Source organism: Amia ocellicauda, chromosome 3, assembly GCF_036373705.1.
Source record: "Amia ocellicauda isolate fAmiCal2 chromosome 3, fAmiCal2.hap1, whole genome shotgun sequence".
In the NCBI taxonomy this organism is placed as follows: Eukaryota; Metazoa; Chordata; class Actinopteri; order Amiiformes; family Amiidae; genus Amia; species Amia ocellicauda.
The window spans coordinates 46,426,741-46,447,680 of NC_089852.1; the positions used below are offsets into that span (position 1 = coordinate 46,426,741).

General features: G+C 39.2%; 1 protein-coding gene across 1 annotated transcript; it reads right to left on the bottom strand.

Annotated features, from left to right (window-relative positions):
- Positions 1-1,358: 1,358 nt before the first annotated feature.
- Positions 1,359-14,116, bottom strand: LOC136747230 (protocadherin Fat 4). Its single transcript, XM_066700181.1, has 6 exons — positions 14,060-14,116; positions 11,291-11,411; positions 10,028-10,372; positions 8,079-8,989; positions 7,647-7,821; positions 1,359-5,805 (listed from the first exon to the last, which is right to left on the bottom strand). The coding sequence occupies exons 1-6, from the start codon at positions 14,114-14,116 to the stop codon at positions 1,433-1,435; spliced, it is 5,982 nt and encodes a 1,993-aa protein (XP_066556278.1). The 3' UTR covers positions 1,359-1,432.
- Positions 14,117-20,940: the final 6,824 nt, after the last annotated feature.

The following is a 20,940-nucleotide window of genomic DNA, read 5'->3' on the forward strand; positions in this document are numbered from 1 at the left end:
TAACAGAACCCATCGCTCTCCTCTTCGGAACAGCTGTCCACTTCTAGAGCAGCAACCTACCAAACGCATAAACAGCCTCATTCAGTTGATGATGTGTGTCTTAGATGGCACAGTCAAGTCAATCATTGTCAGTTGATCCTCAGTGGGGCTACAGTTATGGTGTGCGAGTAGGAGTAAGACTCACTCCCCAAGCTAGTGACTCACTTTCCCTGTTCTGCTGGCAGAGACGGTGTGAAAGTGCCCATCTGCTATGATCTTCTCAGTGTTCAGCCTCACAGTGCCGTTTCCCAGGTTATAAGAGAGTCTCGCTTTCCTATCCACTATCTCCAGAGCCAGAAATTCACTGGTCGGACCCCCTTTGCTACCGTAGTTGTAAAGAAGCAAGGCGTTCTCTTGCACTGTGGCAAGCTCCAAAGAGAGAACATTATTCTGGGAATCTAAAGGCGGGAACTCCATATAGGATAGCTCTTCAAAGCCGTAGCTGTATTCTTCACAGTTAGTGCCACTCACACCTGGAAAACACACAGAGATGTTAAAGACTTTCACATCAATTGCTTTCAAAAGAACAGATTGGGTTTTTGTTGTTTTCTTTTTTGATTATCTGCTGTTTGGTTGTGCTTTGGTTGTTATCAGATTAGATCGTGCTACATAATCCCAGAAAGAAAAATTCAAAAATCAAAGGTAGATGACAATCAGGGGAGTTTATCATCATCAGGCTGTAACAGCTTCAGAAAACTACACAGTAGAGTGTGGAGAAATGTTAGTGCCCCCTAAACTGCCTATTAAACTATTAATATCTCTTTGCTATGTAGAAATGAACTCCCATGATGCATAACAATCAAAGTGGATACATTGCAACAGGATATGCAAAGAATGCAAATAAAATTACTCCTTTGCAGTAACAAGCAAACAAATCCTTTATCAGTGCACTGGCAAAGTTTCTTACCAAATGGGCAAGAACAAGTATATCCAGTTGGTGAATTTACACAGGTTCCCTGCAGACAAGAAGATGATGCACAGTGGTCCACTAAGTGCTCACATAATTGACCTGAAAGCAACGAAAGAGAGTTAGACCTTGAATACGACTGTTTAATCTGACAACGAGAATTTGAAGATATCGCTCGACCTGTGATGACATCCTGACATTTTAAATAAATACCTAATGTTTAGCGATAAAATGTTCAGAATAAGGGGAACTTTCTTAAAATATCTGAAGGTTTATGCTTAAAAGGTCTTTATGTCAAACTAATTTCTCAAGTTCACTCATTACATTCCCTATGCTCCTATGTTCCTAGAAAACCCTTTCCCCTGTGGATTTCAGAAATAGAAAGAGGAAGCTTTCATTACATTTGTTTTCATTACATTGCATTAACTGTCTGTAGATATAACTGCCTTCTTACTAAACTATCAATTTAAATCAGCATCACATAATTTAATAAAAAACAAATTGGTATTTACCCACATAACCGAGATTGCAGTCACAGTAAAAGCCCCCTCGTATATTTAAACAGGTCCCACCATTGTGACAGGAAATGTTTTTGCATTCATTGATATCGGAAGAACAAAATGGTCCCGAGTAGCCAGATGTGCAGTTACAGGAAAACCCGCCAGGATAATTCACACAAGCAGCCCCATTATCACACGGACCTCCATTACACTCATCGATGTCCAGCTCGCACAGTAGTCCTGTGTAGCCTGGCAGGCAGGAACAGTTAAATATCTCCACATGCTTTGGGGAAACAAATATTACTGTAGAGCTTTCCAGAATGGAAATATCTTGGCTTATATCAACATTTTTATTGCAAGTCCCTTGGTGATGGCAAGGGTTCGAGAAACAAGGGTCACTGGTGATGAGGGAGATTTTGATGTTGCTTTGGGCCTCCAGATGTTCTTTCTGATCTGTAAAGATGCCACTCGCCACTGTGCCACTGATATACTGTCCATTGTAATTCTTAACGGCTGCCAGTAGAAGAGTTGTATTTCCTAAAGGCTTCATTCCAAACACATGGATTTTAGAGGCCTGTAAATTGAAGAGACTATCCAAGGCTTTTATAAGCTTCAAATAGTTTATAGACAAGAACACCTCAAATTGCGGTGAAGTGACATAAAAGAGGATGCAGTTATCAATAGTGGCATTGGTGAAGCCTTTGTAATTGACATAGACACTACTGTTGACAGGTATGTGGCGGTTATCACTGGCTGCTATGGTTAGATTGAATTTAGCCTCTCCCTGATATGGAGAGGACCACAGATCACACCCGTTGGATGGGAAGCTGAATAGGTTTCTTGGACCAATTCTGAGGCTGCAGTTAAACTCATCCGATACATCGGGGTCTTCTGGTCTGACATTCCCAATAAGACCTCCTGAGAAAGAGCTACCATAATACTTGACTTCAATGTACATGTTTCTCACCATCGGCGGGTTGTCATTTTCATCCAGCACTGTGATGTGAACTGTTGCTGTGGCCGACTGAGGGGGAATCCCAGCATCCTGGATTACCACAATCACGGGGAAGACTCTGTGTTCCTCACGATCTAGTGGTCTTATGGTGGAAAGCACTCCATCTGATGTCAGTGTGAAATAGCTGGATGCCTCAGATTGGCCGAGCTGGTAGGTGAAAGGCCCCTGGTTTGGAGGAAGATCAGCATCTGTAGCATTCATGATGGTAACAATGGTACCATGGGGCTCGTTTTCTCTCACATGACCTTCCACAGAGCTTAAGATAGGGGCATTATCATTTATGTCACTCACCACAATCAGTACCTTTGTGCTCCCTGTGCCCGCAATCGGTGCACCATCAATTGCAGTGACTGTCAGATTGTAAAAGGCCCATTGTTCTCTATCTAGCGGAGTCACAATGGAAATAAATCCGGTAACTGGATGAACAGAGAAGGAGCCGTTGTGATTTCCACTTTCGATGCTGTAGGAGAAATTATTCCAATTGGAGTGGAAATCTTGGTCTTCGGCCTTCACTTTAACGACTGATGTTCCCACTGCTGTACCTTCGCTGATGTCCACATGGTACACTGAAGAAGAAAATGTCGGAGGATCATTGGCATCCATTACACTGACAAGAACAAGTGTTTCCTCAACATCAGTTCCAGTAATGCTACCCTTGTTCTTAGCAAGGATTCTTAACACAGCCTGATTCTGGGCATGCTGTTTTAAATCACCTGTGACAAATATGTCACCACTACGTTTGTCAATATCAAATCCCGCCTTCTTACTTTGGCCAATCAGCAAATAAAACACCTCTCCATCCACACCCAAATCCGAGTCACTGGCAAAAACGTGTCCAACTTTGGTTCCAACCAGAGCCCTCTCGGAAACGGTGAAGTGGTACTGGCTTCTACTAAATCTAGGCCTGTATTCGTTAACGTCTGTGATTAATATATGAACTTGTGCTAAGCTGAAGTGACCCTGACTGTCTGTGTTGGAAGCTTTGACAGTTACTTCATAGTTCTGTTGCAATTCAAAATCAAAAACTTCTTGAGTGGTAAGAACACCATTCTGAGAATCCAAAGCAAACCCATCAACATCCCCTTTCAGAAGCGAGTAACTTATCTGTGAGTTTACCCCTGAATCCATATCAGTGGCTTTTACCTGGAGGACTGTAGTGCCAATAGGTAAATTCTCAGGCAATGACACAAGATACTCTGTGGCAGAAAAGATAGGGGGGTTATCATTCACATCCTGCACTTCTACAATGACATTAAGGTTTCCAGTTTTAGATATCCATCCATCATCCTTGGCAGTGACCTGAAGACTGTGAACTTTTTGTTTATCGAAGTCCAAACTGGCAATTAATGTTACAAAACCTGTACTCTGCCCAATTGAAAATATTTTCTCCTCATTTTCTGCTTCAATAATAGAGTAGTATAAAATTCCATTGGGTCCTGGATCTTTGTCTTCAGCCTTGACTTTCCCAATAACCGACCCCACCGGCAGGTCTTCACGCACTACAAATGTAACTTGTGTCGCTGAAAAATGTGGAGCAAAGTGATTATTTTCTGTTATTAGGAAACTGACAGAGGTGTGAGTTGAAAGAGGTGGAACACCCTTGTCTTTTGCTGTAACTAGGAGTGTTGCCATTTCTTTGAAGATTTGCTTTAATGATGTATTTACAAATACTGATCCACTATTTTGTTCAACTTTAAAGAAACGAGAAGCATTTCCCCCTGTGACAAAATATTCTACAGTACCATTGAAATCTCCTGAATCCTTATCTATGGCTGATAACTGCATCACTTTGGTTCCAACGTCTAAGTTGAATGGCACGGAGATGAGAGGTTGAAAGGGAAGAAACATTGGTGGGAAATAATTGTACTGCACAAAGTTCACCCTCACAGTAACGTTACTAAGATTCGGCATAACACCACAGTCGGAGGCAACTACCAAAAAGCTATGGTTTTGAGTTCCAACTTCATGGAGAGAAATGGGCTGTTTTGTTAGCACATCCCCGGTTGATGCATTTATTTTAAACAGGTCACTGGGTGGTTGAATATAGTAGAAAACTTGTCCGTTTTGCCCAAGGTCAGAATCCCTGGCATTAACTTGCAGTATGAATACTTCTCGAGCTTTGGTCTCAGGGATGGTGATAGAATATGACAACTGAGAAAAAACAGGTCTGTTATCATTAATGTCAGTAATGTATATAGTGACTTCTGTGTTCACACTCCACGCAGAATCGTTGGCATTGACTCTGACAACATAGTGGTCTTTAATCTCTCTGTCTAAAGGCCGAATGACAGTTACATATCCATTGGAATTATCTATGGCGAAAGGAACGCTACCACTCGTGTTAACAATCATATACGTGCTAACAGCATTTACACCAATGTCTGCGTCCGTCGATGTGATCTGGATGACTGTAAATCCAACAGGAGTGTTTTCAGGGATCTCAGTGAAAAAGATCTGGGAGAAACGAGGTGCATTGTCATTTGTGTCGAGCACAGTCACAACCACCAGTGTGGTGCCCGTGTGGAATCTGTTCCCTTTGTCTCTGGCTTGAACCGTTAGGTTGTAAACCCACGTTTTCTCACGATCGATACTTTTCCTCGTCCTTATGACCCCAGTGTCCGCATCTACCGTAAAGGTGTTCTCCGTGTCTCCAGTTAAGATACTGTACTGCACCTCCCCATTAAATCCTCGATCCAAATCAACAGCTAACACCTGACACACCAGGCTGGCTGGCATGTTCTCAAACACCTCACACCTGTATGAGCTGCGGGTGAACACTGGAGCGTTATCGTTCACATCACTGATGCTTATGTGAATTTTAATGTATGAAGAATAAGGTGGCAAGCCAGCATCTCGGGCTTCAACCCATATCTGGAATTCAGAGTTGGTCTCATAATCTAGTGGGTTATTTACGGTCAGTATTCCTGTCTGCTGATGCACCTGAAATGCTTCCTCAAAGTTGCCGGCTGCAAGGTAGTATGAGATGGGTCCCACCAGGCCCCTTCTTTCACTTTCTGCAGTCACCACGGTAACTTGTGTGTTTAAGGCGACGTCCTCAGAAAGCAGGTGCTCATGAGAAGCGGCTGCCACCCGTGGGATTTGTGATGCACTCTGGAATCTCACAGTCACAGTTGTGGTGTCCGTCTTCGGCTCCTTCCCACCGTCTCGCACGCGGACACTGAGTGTCATGTCTTTCGGCGCGGTGGTGGTGTGAGCAGCAAAAATAACCCCTCTGATCGGGTCAATAGAGAACTGGTCCGAATTAGATCCAAACAACGAAAAGGTGAGCTGTGCATTTATCCCAGTATCCAAGTCAACTGCTCTCACAGCACAGACAATTGAACCTGTGAAGCAATAAAACACAATAAATCAGATAAGACAATTACAAAGCTGACCAGTTCTTAACATTTTTGGTTTCATCTTAAAATTCGTAGCTAGCCAAATAATTATGTAAATAAACAACCTGGTCTTCCCTTGTGCTTAAATTAAGCCTCCACTATAGGAGGGCTCGGTTTAAGATACTCTGCCCTGAGGTGCAATTCACAGATACTTAAAAATAACTATACAAACACACACTGTATATTTACTTGTCACGTCAGACATGAAAAGGTACTCACCAGAGGTTATGGTGTCTGGAACATTTGCAACATATGGGCCATTCAAAAACTGAGGCCATTGATCATTCACATCCTGTACCTCTACTGAGACTATGGCAGAGCTGGAGAGTGGATGGGTTGTGTTCATGTCAGTCCCTATTACTTTCAAGGTGTATTTGCCCACTGCCTCCCTGTCTAACACAGCAGTAGTAAAGATGACACCAGATGACTGATCAATGGAGAAGGATGAACTTGTATCTTGCAAAGAGTATCTGAAACCAACCAACACAAAAATGAGCATGAACGAAGCTACCACAGAGTTTTTAAAAGTAGTGAGGTAGAGGTCAAAGCATAGAATGTTTTTATCTCATTATATAACTCAATAGTCCTTGAAATATGTACAATTTATTGGTACATTTGTATTCTTTTGATCTGAATTAATCAATCATAATATTATTAGAGACTGTTCTCATTTTGCCATGAATTAAATAAGGTGTTGCAAACACTCAGATGAAGTTCCTAAAGCCTGCAAACAAGATGTCAGGGGAGTCTTGTGTAACCCCTGCATGTTAAACATGCAACAATAACATTTCATTATATATGTTTCTATGGACAAATCAATTAAAGCAGGGATAAGAACCATGCTGATTAATTCAGTACCTTATTTGCCCGTTAACACCTTCATCAAGGTCAGAGGCATTAATTGTGGTGCATGATGTTCCTACACGAGCATCTTCATTCACAGCAACCGAGAAGATATTTTTAAGAAACAATGGCCTGTTGTCATTCAGGTCATCAACTATTATCAGTACTGTTCCAGTGCCAGTTAAGGAAGGAAGACCTGGAAAATAAATAAAGAATAACAGGATATACATTAGTACATTAGTATAATATAAAGTAAATAATACTTAAGGAATAGGGGGGAGCATTCTAGTGTTACCTGTCATGAATTTCATAGTTCATGAATATAAATTAGACTCATAATCTTGAAGCACAATTTTATCAATGATTAGTGATTATACGTCAAGTACAAACTATATGTGAATTGGTATATTTTTTCCCCATTATCAGTATCCTAGTTCCAAGTTCATTTACTTCCAAGATCTAAAGTAAACAAATAAATAAAATTATAAATAAAAACACCCACTCCTAAAAATGTATTGATTTTTGCTGGTTAACCAGTAGCTCTGCTAGATTTGTTTTTATTTCAAAAGTAATGTGTTTTTCCCCAGTGGACAGATATTTGATTTAATCAATGAAAGTAAATTAAAAAATGACAGAAAAACTAAATATATTATTTCATTATTTGATTCCATCAGACTTTCTGATCCCATTAATGTAGAGCATTAATGTAAATATGCACATAAAATGGTAATTGGCCTCATGCTCCATTTCAGAAAATCAACAGATTTAAACTGAAAGGTCTTTGCTAAATTGCTTACTAATTCCATGATTAAACAGTCACACGATGGGAAGCTTGTGATACAATTGAGTGTGGGTGTATGGAAAACAATGCAGGCAGAGCAGGTAGGAGTTTGAGCAGAGACAAGTGCGCTCTGTATTTGTTTGACCTTCAATTAAAAGCGTACCTGAATCTACTGCGATGACCTCCAAAGTATAGTGAGCCTTCAATTCTCTGTCCAGGCTGTGCCACACACTCAGCGTGCCAGTGGGAGAGAGGGCGAAAAGTTCATCTTCATTTCCTCTCGTAATGGTATATGTAAGCTGACTGTTGACACCAAGATCTTCATCTATAGCTGATACCTGAAAATGAAGAAAGTTATATCACAAATGTATATTTTCAGTTATAATAGAGCTCAACACTGTGTTTTTCATGTGTGCATGTTTTTTTAACTATGAGCTGCATAATGGTTAAAAAATATTATAGTAATACCCTAATTCACTTTTGGATGCCAATGATTAACGATTTCTACAGAAACTGATTTATTTTAAAAGAATATATGGTCTTGCTCAGAATCATAGACTACCAGAAAGCCTCTGTAGAGCATGTGTATTTTCACCTGTTCAATTGCCAGAGGCAGCTGCTCCAAGTTCTCAAGCACGTGCACGGTCACCAGCGACGGGGAGAACGTAGGCACGAAGTCATTGACGTCAGTGAGGAGGACATGGACAGTAGCTGTTGCAGACCTAGGAACATCTCCTTGGTCCATTGCAATGACAGTAAGAGTGTAAGATGGGTGCTTTTCACGGTCCAAACTGCCCATCACAGATATGTCTCCACTCAGGGAATCAATGACAAACTGACTCTGGTAAATGGAATATCGAATCTGTCCATTTGGGCCTCCATCGGCATCGGAAGCAAAAACCTGACATAGAGGTAAGCCTCTGGGGACGTCTTCCATGACTGTGACTTTGTAAGAGCTCTTGGTGAAAATCGGGGCATTATCATTGACGTCATCGATAAACACAGAAAGGTTCATGGAAGACGAAAGCTGGGGAGACCCTTTGTCTCGGACTGTGAGTAGAACCGTCAACATACTGGTTTGCTCTCTATCTAGCTCTTTCTGCAGGTAGACCCTACCACTTGAGCTATCAATCCTGAAAGTGTTCCCTGACATGTGTTCGAGAACATATTCAACAGCACTGTTGGCCCCTGCATCCACATCTAAAGCGTGCACCACCGTTACTACAGAATGGACCGGCATGTTCTCTGGAACGTGAACCTTTTCACCCGATGTAAAGAACGGGGCGTTGTCATTCACATCTTCTATGTATACTGTAATATGAGCGGTGCTGGTGAGTCGTGTGTCTTCAGGCAGAGCACAGTCACTGACCTGGATTGTCAAACTATATATAGACTCTGTTTCTCTGTCTAAAGCTCTCTGAAGGCAGATTATACCATTTGAGCCCACTGCAAACCTCCCCTCGTTATCCCCCGAGATTATTGCCGAGTTCAGTTCTGCGTTCACACCTGTAAAAAAATAAATAAGAAAGGACATCTGGTTTAATGAAATGAATTGCAATATGCCATCTTTTACAATATATATCTAAATATATTTTATACAAGCTCTTCAAATTTTAAAAACTGCGACATCTGTAACCTCAGGCATGTTACATTTAAGGCAAAAGGCAGAAGTAAACCTTAAAAACAGGAAAGAGATGTCGCAAAAGCTTACAAATCATCATTAACTTCTCCCAGCAAAAGCCAAGAAGAGATGACTAATGATAAAGACAAGCCAGAAGTTACTTTTAAAAGATCCCCCTATTTTTAAATTGTGAAATTCAAACAACAGAACCAAAATATACGTCCAAGGGCGCTGGCAGCTGAATCTCCTGAAATATTCAAGAGAAGCCCTCAAGATTTATTGCCCTCCCATTCAGCTGATTCTTGCCTTGTTTATGTCGTGCTATGACTGCGAGTTTTTCCGAAGGACCGAAAGGAATGTGTGATGTAAGACTTAATAAGCCAGTACTTGAAACAGCTCGCCTGCCCTCGCCTTTTGTTAGAGAGGTTAAGCATCTGGACCTGATAGTTTTGTACCTGCCACCGTTTTTACGCCGATTAACCTCCAGCGGTTATCTGTATTCAAAGCCATTTTGTTCCCAAGGACCTGACAGCATTTGTTGCCCACAGAGGGCCTGGGTTTCACTCAAAGTAAGTAGGACACACTCTGCTAGGCAGCTGTGTGGGGATGGAGGAATGTTAGGCAGCCATTCAGGACCGAGGAATAGAGGGTTGTCAATCATTTAGGATAATCCTCTACTGGACCGAGAGAAAGAAAGAAAAAACAATGCCTTCTCACAGCAGTTCCAAATACTAGCAATTTTAGAATAGAAATAGATTCTATTTGGCTGCAATGCTGGAAATAACGTAAACAAAGATTTAACCCTGATGGGGGCATGAGAGAGAACACGTTCAATGCTTTGGGTAAAAAAGACAAATAGAGAGAGAGAGACACACAGAGAGAGATAGATAGATAGATAGATAAATACAATTATTTATACAAACCATCATCAGCATCTGTGACATTGAGGCCGAAGATACAAGTCCCCACTGGGATATCTTCAAGCACTGAAATAGTGTAGGCATCAAAGCTGAAGACAGGTGGATTGTCATTGACATCCAGAACATTGACATAAACTCTGACCCAAGCAAACTGGGCCTCCCCATATCCAGCTCCCAACGTGAGGATGTAAGTCTGCTCTGACTCATAATCCAAGGCTCGTGACAGAGTGACCTCTCCAGAGACTGGGTTCAGCAAGAACAGGCCATCGCCATCGTCCTCCACCAGGGAGTAAGAGATCTGCCTGTCTTGCAAAGCGTGGGATGCTTCCACATACCCCAGTGTTGTTCCTATTCAAAGTAAAATAAATTTAAAATGTTTAATAACCTTCAATGTCTTGTGTCCCGTTTCTTTACCTTTTTTCAGCATTTTTTTAAAACCAGGTACTGAAAACTGATTATGCCCCTTTAATTGGATAGAAGGATTTGATTTAGTTTAATTTTACTATATTGATGGCATTGCTTTATTTTTGTTTGTTTGCCTGTTATGTTGTATCGTTTAATAAAACCAATTCTCCCCAGAGCCTAAAGTTTAATACAATACGTATCTTTTATATTACCTCACAGAACTAAGCATGGTGTGTTAATGGTGTGACGGTGAATGAAAAGGGACAGATTCCATGGGCTTTATAAACACACTTGTATTTATATTTATATATAAGCTGATTGTAAAGAATTATGTATAGCATTGAAAACACACACAATGTCAAGACTTTAAGAGGCTTTTGGTTAGCAATTGATACAATGAAACAACAAAAATGCAGTTCAGACAATCACAGGATCAGTCGGGTTGTGTGTCTTGAGTGAAGGGTGGTGTTTGTGGAATGTTAGAACACCGAGTCCAATATTGGTAAAGAAATGGAGTGACGTTTTAGCCATTGGCTGCTTTTACCACACAAACAGAGGTGAAAGCACAGAATACAGAGTAACTGAATTTGAAACCGTCATGCTGGATGTAAAGAACCTTCAAATGAAACTTCCAATTATGTTTCCTGATCTCTCAGGACACACACAAGCTGATTAGAAAAGCTTGAACTCTAAAGGGACCGTGAGTGAGAAGAATTTCAAAGCTATTTTGAGAGGGTATAACCTTAATAAAGTCTCACTTAATGAACGTCGTTAATCAAGTTACTCTTTCATCATTATCTGTTGAACTAATATATAAAGGCCCACAACATACAACAAAATAGCATTTTTACCCTGTCCTACCTGGAACTGTGTCTTCCTCGAGTTCAAAAGAATACACCGGCTTCGAGAAAGCCAGCTGTTTAAAGAGCTTACTCCGGATTTGTGAAATACCCGGGCCTGGTGAGGGGACTTCACTTGAAGTCTTTGGGGAGAAAGGGAATAAGGACCGTTGTTCCCTTTTCAGCACGGCAGAATAAGACCACTTCATGAACCTGCTCTCAGTGTGAGTGGCACTGGTATTTGGAAATGGTGAGCTATGAACAATTGCAGCATTGAAATCCTGTGAACAAGAATGAAGGACACGTATTAAAGTAGAAATTTTAAACCTTTTTATTTTCTTAATACATTTATACGTTTGTTATTTTTTGGACGACCTGTGCAAAAGGTGTGCAGCAAGATAGAAAGCCGCCCATAGTCCCCATCCTTTCATGTCTCAGTATTCTGGCAGCTGGCTCTTTTCTTTGTAGGTAAGGTTTAAATGCCGAAATATAGATGGTATCCTCCAACTATAAGCCTTTTCTGTAAGCTGCAACCCTCCTGGGATAAAGATAAAAAGACTCCTTCCCTTGCCACGTTGTATCTGAACTGCTAATCACATATTGTTCCTATCTTCAATGAAGCAACAGTCGGTGAAACTTGTAGCTCTGCTTTAGGAATAGAGAAACGAAGCATTGTCATTTTTAGCAATTAACAGAAAGCAGCAGGACCATGCATTCTTCAGACGTAACCAATCCCCACACCAAAAAAAATGGGGGAGACAGGGGACTTTTGTTACAGGTATGTTGTTAAGGCAACAGTATACTTTGAATTGAAAACTCTTTCTTTTGCAGCTCTGGTATCTGCTTACAGTTCTATCGCTGCATCCCACATAAACTTGAATGTGCCACATTGTTCACATCCCCAGGCACTTGCCATTGTTCTCCTCTATAATGAAGACTTGTCCTTCAGCCTGTAATATGCTGGCATGTCTTTCCGAGGCAATTCTCCACTTTAAAACAGATTTTGCAGCTTGAGGACATCTTGTGCTGCACTCTGTCATTGACCATAAAAAATGTGTTTTGGATTAATTAATTTATCTTTGTTCACTTGCTGTAGGAATGGAAGTTAAATAGCTTTCCATATTTTCCGGGCAGTAGACACAAATGCGATGTGTCACTGTCTGTGCTGGGAAGGATGTTTTTTATTTCTCGGTTTAAATATCAGGCAACTTCAGACTGTTCAATTCTGAGATGGATCTTACACTCAGTGTATAATCCTTTAATTGAGCCTGAAGTCAATTTACATCCTTTTAATGCTGCCCTTGAACAAAATGGTTTGCTTCAATTTCAGATAAAACCCTAGGTAAAGCAACTATCTCTGGAAATATGTTTTATCCCATGTTGCAGATGTTTACAGCCCAAGTGGTGTAAGATATTGCACTGACTGTAATAATAGCACGACGTGGCAATGATGGAGTACTCCTCAAATTAGTTTAAAGATTGTGAATTCTGTAAGCTGTCAGGACCCCATGAAGGCCACATTTTCCAAATTACTATAGCAATTGTTTCATTATTGGCATTAATGTCCTGTGGCCCTTTCCACTATAGTGGTGCATAAGACACATTTTATGAAAGTAGAGCTACAGAATTGCAAGAGTGTTATATTTACTTATCCAGAGGGATGGCCTAATGTTTACTTTAATTCAAATAAAGAAAAACTAAATGTATGAAGTCAATGATGCTGTAACTCTTTGTGCTTTAAGCGTACGAGTGCTTTGATGCCCAAATTAATAGGGAAAAATCTAATTTATTTCAGACACCTCTAAACAGAAATTAATAAAAGTCATCCTCATCTACTAAGATTTTATTTACCCCAAATCAGTATATCCTTCTTGAGCAGTGATTCCTAACCTTCTTGCACCACCAGACCCCCAAATCCTCAAGAAAATGGCCTCCCCAACACCACCCACGTCCACCCACCCCCAGACGCATTTATATCAGGTCCTGTAAAAACTGGAGTAAAAAAAAGTTAGATATTTTCATTCTCCTTCTTCTGGCTCACCAGAAATCAAATCACATTCAGTGCAGCGATTGGGTGACCAGTAACTTTTAATCACCTGTGATCAGCAGTAAAGTAAATTAAAAGCAGAACAAATGTGAATGCTTCCATAGAATCTCCCAGTCATCAGAACCTGGATATGTGATTATAAATTATGTTATTCAGGAGTTACCCTTAATCAAATAATGTCCCATATGGACCCTCCACCGACCCCCTGGACCTACCTACCACCTAGTACCCCAGGTTAAATTCCCCATTCTGGAGAAATAGTGCATAGATATGCTGGAAACGAAGTTAACATATTAACTCTTATATTTTGTAAGTCTGCTAAGAAATAAATACTACAACTACTAGTACTACTACTACTAATAATAATAATAATAATAATAATAATAATAATAATAATAATAATAATAATAATAATATGCACGCTAAAAGTACAGTTCATAGGGCTATATCACCCTGTCGCTGTAGAATCAATGCACTACTTTTTGACCACATTTTGTACATTTGCACATTTCACAATACCGAATTGACATATCAATAAGCTGCTATTTTTTGCAATCTGTAAGGCTTAATTGATCAATTTATTTAGCACTAGATCTGTGTTATGCGATGCGTCAGAAAAGCGCAACTTCTGCATACGTGTTTTAAGTTTAAATAATTTCACAGCTTGCTGTTAAGGTGTTATTGAGTTTGCTTTAAAAAAATACACAAAAGAAACTGCTCCTCGCAACACTTAAGACTACTTACCATCCAATACAACACCAGGGCGAGACACCGTGTTCTTGGGCAGCCGCAGGTGCCCATGTCTCCCAGCTGCTGACCAAGTCACCAAACTCAAGTTTTCTTTTGTGTTGTTCTGTTTATTTTGCACTTCGGGAACTCTTGTGTCCGAAAGGGGCCAGGGAAAGTGGACCACTGGGTATTTGTGATAACCTCATCCTGTGAAACCAGGAAATCCAATGTGACTGAACTACTTGCTGTGAGACATTCTCTTAGGCAAATGCGAAAGGGGGGCTAAGCCATGAATGCTGTATCCATAGGGATTCGGTTACTGAATGGCACACCCCCAGATACTGGCATACTACTTACAATTTCATGTGTTCTATAATGTAGGTTTTATATATATATATACATTTCCAAAACTTAAAAACAAAAAGTCGGGTGCGGGAAAATTAAGCATTTCCTCATTTTGAGTCTTAATAAATAAAGATTTATATTGTAATATTTGTTTTCTCGGTGTTTTTATGTGCTTGGGTCCCCCCCCCCTTTTTTTCCAATTGAGCTGTTTTTATAAGATAAGCCAAACCTAATAAAATAAATAAATATCTCCCAAAGATATTTCAGAACTATAGGCTATTCTTATTCAACAGTTACTACTACAATAATAATAATAATAATAATAATAATAATAATAATAATAATAATAATAATAATAATGTATATTTCGATATAACGGTATGGATCCACCCTAGAGTTAGGTGGCACAGATGTAATTTCCATAGCAATTCAGTAGTCAGTAATGCCCTGGTTAAAGACAGCTTGGGTAGTTAAACTAGCCTGTACTAGAAGGGGGCTCATTGAAACCAATACACCAGATCAGTCTATTGACTTTCTCATTATGGGTAAATTAAGCAAACCAGGGGAAAATATGAAGCCCTCATGCAATGTGTTAATTTAATTGCACTGCTGTTCAGGGTATGCTCACTGCTCCTTGGTTGGTCTCTGAGCCCAATGCACTTGGGGATTGGGTGATTGCAGAAGAACCAATCATATTTCCCCAAAGCTTTTCTTTTAAAATCAGTGTATATACACATATTCTCACACAGAAATAAATTGTGCTAGGAAAGGGTCTGACAAAATTACCATACTTATGTGTGTGTGTGTGTGTGTGTGTGTGTGTGTGTGTGTTTAGCATGTAAGGCTAACCTAATTTAAATGAGTAAGATCTGGTTGTGTCGTCAATAAGAAAAGAGGTTCTAATGTGTCTTGAACAAAACCACTGCTGTTCAGAGTCTCCAAGCATCTTTTCTTGTTGTTGTTGTTTTTCTTTTCTTCTTTTTTTTCTGACTTGGGCCAATGCCATTTTGCATTGCAATTCAGAATTAGCCTAGACTGCCAATGGTCTATTTAAATATTTTCATGCACTCTACCCTAGCAGCCAAGAGTGATTCTATCCCCAAATCCTCTGATGAGTATTCATTAGAGGTCTCTGCAACATAACATTCACAAAAGTGCTGGAGAGAGACTGGTTGAAATGAAAAGACCCACCAAATCGCCTTTGAAGTAAAGTGTTGATAAAAAGGCCTTGATACACTGGCATAATGGCACAGAATATTAGTCTGCATTAAATCACTACATTTAGAGCATTCAAGTCCCCCAGCTAGCCTGCTTTCTACAGTGCTCCCTTTTCACTTATGGTGAAGAATCGGCCCTCATTAGACCTGAATAAACTTGTCAAACTATTCTGGGCAGCTCTGAGGTAACTTTTAGGAAACACGAGTTATTCACATCTAGACAAAGGAAGGGTACAAGGGTCCTCTGAATTTATGAGCTTGGTGTTAATGAAATTGCAAATAATAATAAATAAATCATTACTTGCAACAGTATTGTAATTTGCATTATTTGCATTAGAAGAAGTAAAACAAACAACCTGATCTGATGCAACAAGCAGAGGAATGTGTCTATCAGGGCATCACAAAAAGAGGACTAGTATGCAAACATGCTGAATATTTAAACTATATGATTATGATAATGTAGGGGGACAGGATGTATATCTCTTCGTATTTAAACAAACAAGAGGCTCTAGTTGCTGCTATGATCAAATTCAGAGCCTTAATTAACCTAAACATCTAAATATGATGTGAAAGACATTTCATACTGCAGAGTGTGGGGGATAATATGAAGCCACTCTGGGCAAAATCTGATTGTAACTAGAGTAAGGTTCTCACTGAGATTAATGCTAGATGACTGATTGTTTGTGTTCATTTACATCTGGAGCAATGGAGGTGATGCCGAAAGCAGTGTAATGCACTTACAATAGCCTATCAATTATAAACATATCAATAATTAAATTTAAATAATTCAATAACCACATGTATTGCAATTGATTGATAATCATTAACAATGGCTGCTTCTTCGTTTACTTTTTACGTTTTATAGGATAATTTCCAGCCATAGCCTAATGTATATGTTCCCATTCATGAACTTGAATGAATTACCATGAATTAGGTATCTTTTTGATGCAGAGGGCATATTATCTAATTTTATTTTTATCAGTTCTTTTTTAATACCTGCTGGAGAGAGATATTGTTGAATTAGATCTCTGGCTACCCCCAGCTGGGATATGTGGAGTGTTTTGGCACATAGTTTTGGTTTGAATACATCCTGAAAAGAGACCTGTTCACTCTTTCCCTGGCGCAGACTTTGCTGACAAGAGGGGCTGTGTGTCGCAGGCAATGCGGGCATTCCTGCTGTTGCCTGGAGAGTCAGGGATTTGCTGTACAAAGAGGCATAAAGGACTAATTTAAAACAGGGCTTTTAAAGAAGGAATGCTGTCACTGTGCTTCAGTGGCCTGGGTGTAGGACAATGCCTTTGTAATAGTTCTAGGGGAAAGCTTCAGGCATTATAAAGATGAAATATTTTCACGGATTCAAGATTTCCTGTTGTTACCTAAAGTATTACGGATAAAGTGATCCAATGGGGTTTGCATCTGCTGGCAAAGTGAACTATAAACAATGGCAATACATCTAATAGTTCAGTCAGCTCATCGGCTTCAGTGCTGACCAGACATATCTGACATGAGTTTCAGCGTGGGGTTTAGTGTCAGGCCATTAGTAGTCCCACACCAGATCTTTTAATGAACCATTCCGAGATTCTGATACAGGCGAATGGATAGTTGCCTTTTTTTTTTTAATTGTTGCAATGGGCAACTTTAGCACAGTGTAATATAAACTCATTCTGACTAGGGAGACTTTACAAAGACACAGTGTATAAAAAAACACAGAATCTGATTTACAATCAGGTTGTGCAATAATTCCCCAACAATCACTAAGAAACATTCAAAAGATCACAAGCACCCTGTACTCAAATTGTAAATTGATTAATTGAGTAGCTGCATTGCAGTAACATACAATGACCACATGTGTCCTGGGCTAAAAGACAACTTTTTCCATCTCAAATTCTTGCATTACAGCCCAAGATTGCAATCAAATCAGCTGTTTTCTTTTCCTGTCATTACGTTGGAAACTCTGGGTAACATTCCCATAATCCATTGCTTCAAAACCAGAGTCAACTACCACATATGTCTCTTAATGGCAACCAGACAAACCCAACCGAATAATTAATTCCAAAAATGCAAAAGCATGTAATTCAAATATGTTTGACAGGTGAAGTGTTTTATATATGAAAAACCTCTTGTATTCAATATATATATATATATATATATATATATATATATATATATATATATATAATTTCATTTTGACATCAAAGTTGTTTATCTCAGACCCAGAGGTTGCTCACTATTGCAGTAACTCAAATTGAAAGTGTAGGCCTTTTCCAGAATCTATAAAAATAGATTCATTACGCGCCCCATCAAACAAACCTCCTTAAGCTATGTTTCAGCCATGTTGAAAAAGCAGGAGCACAAAATTACAAAAACCCTCCCTTGCAGAATTCACACATACACTCCCCCAACCACACACACACACGTGCACATACACCCAGCCTAGGATGCAAATCTTTTAAGCTGCCAGACATTTTGATCAATGCCTAGCTCTTATGGGCAATAATTAATTTCAGCTTTCCTTCCAGACTTCACAACAGCCATTGGCACTGCTTTCAAGGGCAACCACATCTGTTACAATCCTCTCCTGTTTGGGAAAGATTCTCTTCAAACTGTAATGAGCTCTGCTAGTCTGAAGAGGAATTAATAGAGATCCATGAGCCACAAGTAAAGAAACGCACGGCCCTTTCAAAGCTCTAGTTTGAAGAAAACACTGAATGATAGGTAGGCCAAGTACACAGAAGGACAGACAAACACTGGAAAGCCCCCAAATTAGACTAACCAAGATACTTTCTTTTTCATAAATGCATGTCAGCCTAACTACAGACTCTACGCTAATCACAAATATGTTCTCTAGCTTTTGTAGCTAATTGTGGTGTCATAGTGAGACTCTGTGTTTAATATAATAATCATAATAATTACTTTAGGTATACAAAGTTTGCAGCCCAAACATTTTAATTATCATACAGATACTAAAATATGAAAGATGAAATAACAATAACGAAGGTAAATAATAAGAAATAACAATGACAAAATGAAATATATAAATAAATAAACCTAGTATAAATGTAAAATTAATAAAATCAAATACATTATCAGTTATAAAGAAGGTTAAGAATAAAACAAAAATAAATCAATAAATAAAATATGACCACCAAAAGCACACAGTTCAGCCAGTTCATGATCGTTTATCGTTTATCTCAAAAGTGATCTCAGTAGACAACCCACATTTTAAAGGATGTAAATGTCATAAATCTAGTATTTCTGCTCTCTTCTTGGATATTTTGATTTGAACTACAACCAGTAATAATAATAATAATAATAATAATAATAATAATAATAATAATAATAATAATAATAATAATAATAATTTCAAATCTTTTGTGTGTAATTCTCTTTTAATACAATGTCCATATATGATGTAGATAGATAGATAGATAGATAGATAGATAGATAGATAGATAGATAGATAGATAGATAGATACGAATTAAGTTTCCTTCACATCAGTAATCATGTTTTAAATTTTTCTCTGATTTAAAAACATATTCTGTAAGTGTACCGTTAAATCTGTTAGGTTGGGCTTCCTAACACTGTATCCTTTATCCAATCTCTGAAATCCATTATTAATAATAAAGAATGGCAAGGCTGTTTTCTGTTGTCCGTCCCCCCCCCCCCCACACACACACACACAACAACCCAAACCACCTCACCCGGCATCAGAAAAGCCTGTCTCACCCGCATCATGTCATTGCTTTCACTACAAGTTATTCTTCAGGTTGCTATGGTTTCTGATGAATAATATCCAATTTGTATTCAGCGTCTTTCTCCTCTCTCTCTCTCTCTCTCTCTCTCTCTCTGTTGCTAACCTTGGTCTTATTACAAAAAGAAGGAGAGAGAAAAAAAACCTCTTTCACTTTCAACCTGTTCAATTAGACATGAAGAAAGTTGCTATGCTATGCTGTTGCTGTGCCAGGGAACACATTGACACCCCACGCATGCAGACAGGTCACTCAGACAGGTGTGGCCACAAAGAGCTCTCTCGTTTATCTCTGAAGGAAAACGACACGGCACTTTCTCCACCAAGACAATAATCCATTGCAGGGTATCTTGAGCAAACAGCATTGTGCACAGGCAAAAACCTCGCACGCAATTTGAATAGCTGATAACTCAACTCAATTCGTTTTTTTTGTGAGATAATATTAGCAGAATTCCATGTTGGGCATAGAACGGTAAAAGTCAGAATGAGATATCAGTCTGTTTTGCTCTGCCATTTGTTTTACATTAACCACAGCCGTGCGTTCACTGAAACCAAACCCCATCCTTCATGTGTTCTAGCACAATTTTAAACTGCAAATGATCTCATTTAAAAAACATCTGCAAAAAATAGACAACATAAATCTGTTTTACTGAGCCCAGCACAAAGGATTCAGACTGCATTCCTGATTTATTTAGTCATATTTACTCTGAGTCTTATGTCATATAAACCATTTATGTGTAACAGACCTGCTCTATATAAATGTACCTAAGTGTGAAGGACTTCCATTTCCAATCTTAGGTCAAGATCCAAAAAAAAAAAAAAAAAAGAAAGTAAAAAGGGAACATTTTGAGTTGACCCAATACAGAGACTACACTGGATGAATTGTTTTTTGTATATCGTTATCACAGTGTTTTAAGGTACAAACCAGTGGATAACATCTGTGGGAAATGATATGTGGGATCTCACATTACGTTACTCTCCAGAGGCCTAGAATGATGTCATACACACCTTGTTTTTCAAAAGTCCAATTTATTCACCACTTCAATGAGATTCTTACACTACATTTGTATTATGGCGCAGGGGTGTTGCTTTATTTACAGCAGTGAGATCACAAAGTAGGGGGAGTGAATGAAAAATAACAACGAGACGACTACAGAGAGTTGCACACTAATGAACCGCGCGTTTGTCTTGGAGATCAATGAGACGCATAAAGTCTTGACAGTTCCGAATGGAAGACTTTCATGCCCAAACAGCCGCCTGTGTGATCTAATGTGTGTTTGAATACATTAAAAGCTACTTTGACTGGAACCGGGATGCTTAATGCCTCTTTTTAACTGCATTACAAACAGCTTCCGTCTACAACTTACTCCCTTTTATAGATTCTCTCAGACTATAACATCAGTGGAGAGGTGCTCCTTATACCAGTTTTCCCTGCATTTATTCTTATCTGAGAGACTCACTGACAACTAACTCCCCACCCCACTTTTCCCCAAGTACCCGTTCTGTAGTAGAGACAGAATTTACAGAGCCCTGACATTTTACGAATTAGTTAAACTACTCGATAGGCCGTACGCAAAGCATTATT

Coding starts and splice junctions, on each gene's coding strand:
- LOC136747230 (XM_066700181.1), bottom strand. CDS start 14,116: ATGGGCACCTGCGGCTGCCCAAGAACACGGTGTCTCGCCCTGGTGTTG. Junction 11,412..14,059: donor CCCTGGTGTTGTATTGGATG/GTAAGTAGTCTT, acceptor TTCTCCCCAAAG/ACTTCAAGTGAAGTCCCCTC. Junction 7,822..8,078: donor TGCCTCTGGCAATTGAACAG/GTGAAAATACAC, acceptor CTTCATTTTCAG/GTATCAGCTATAGATGAAGA.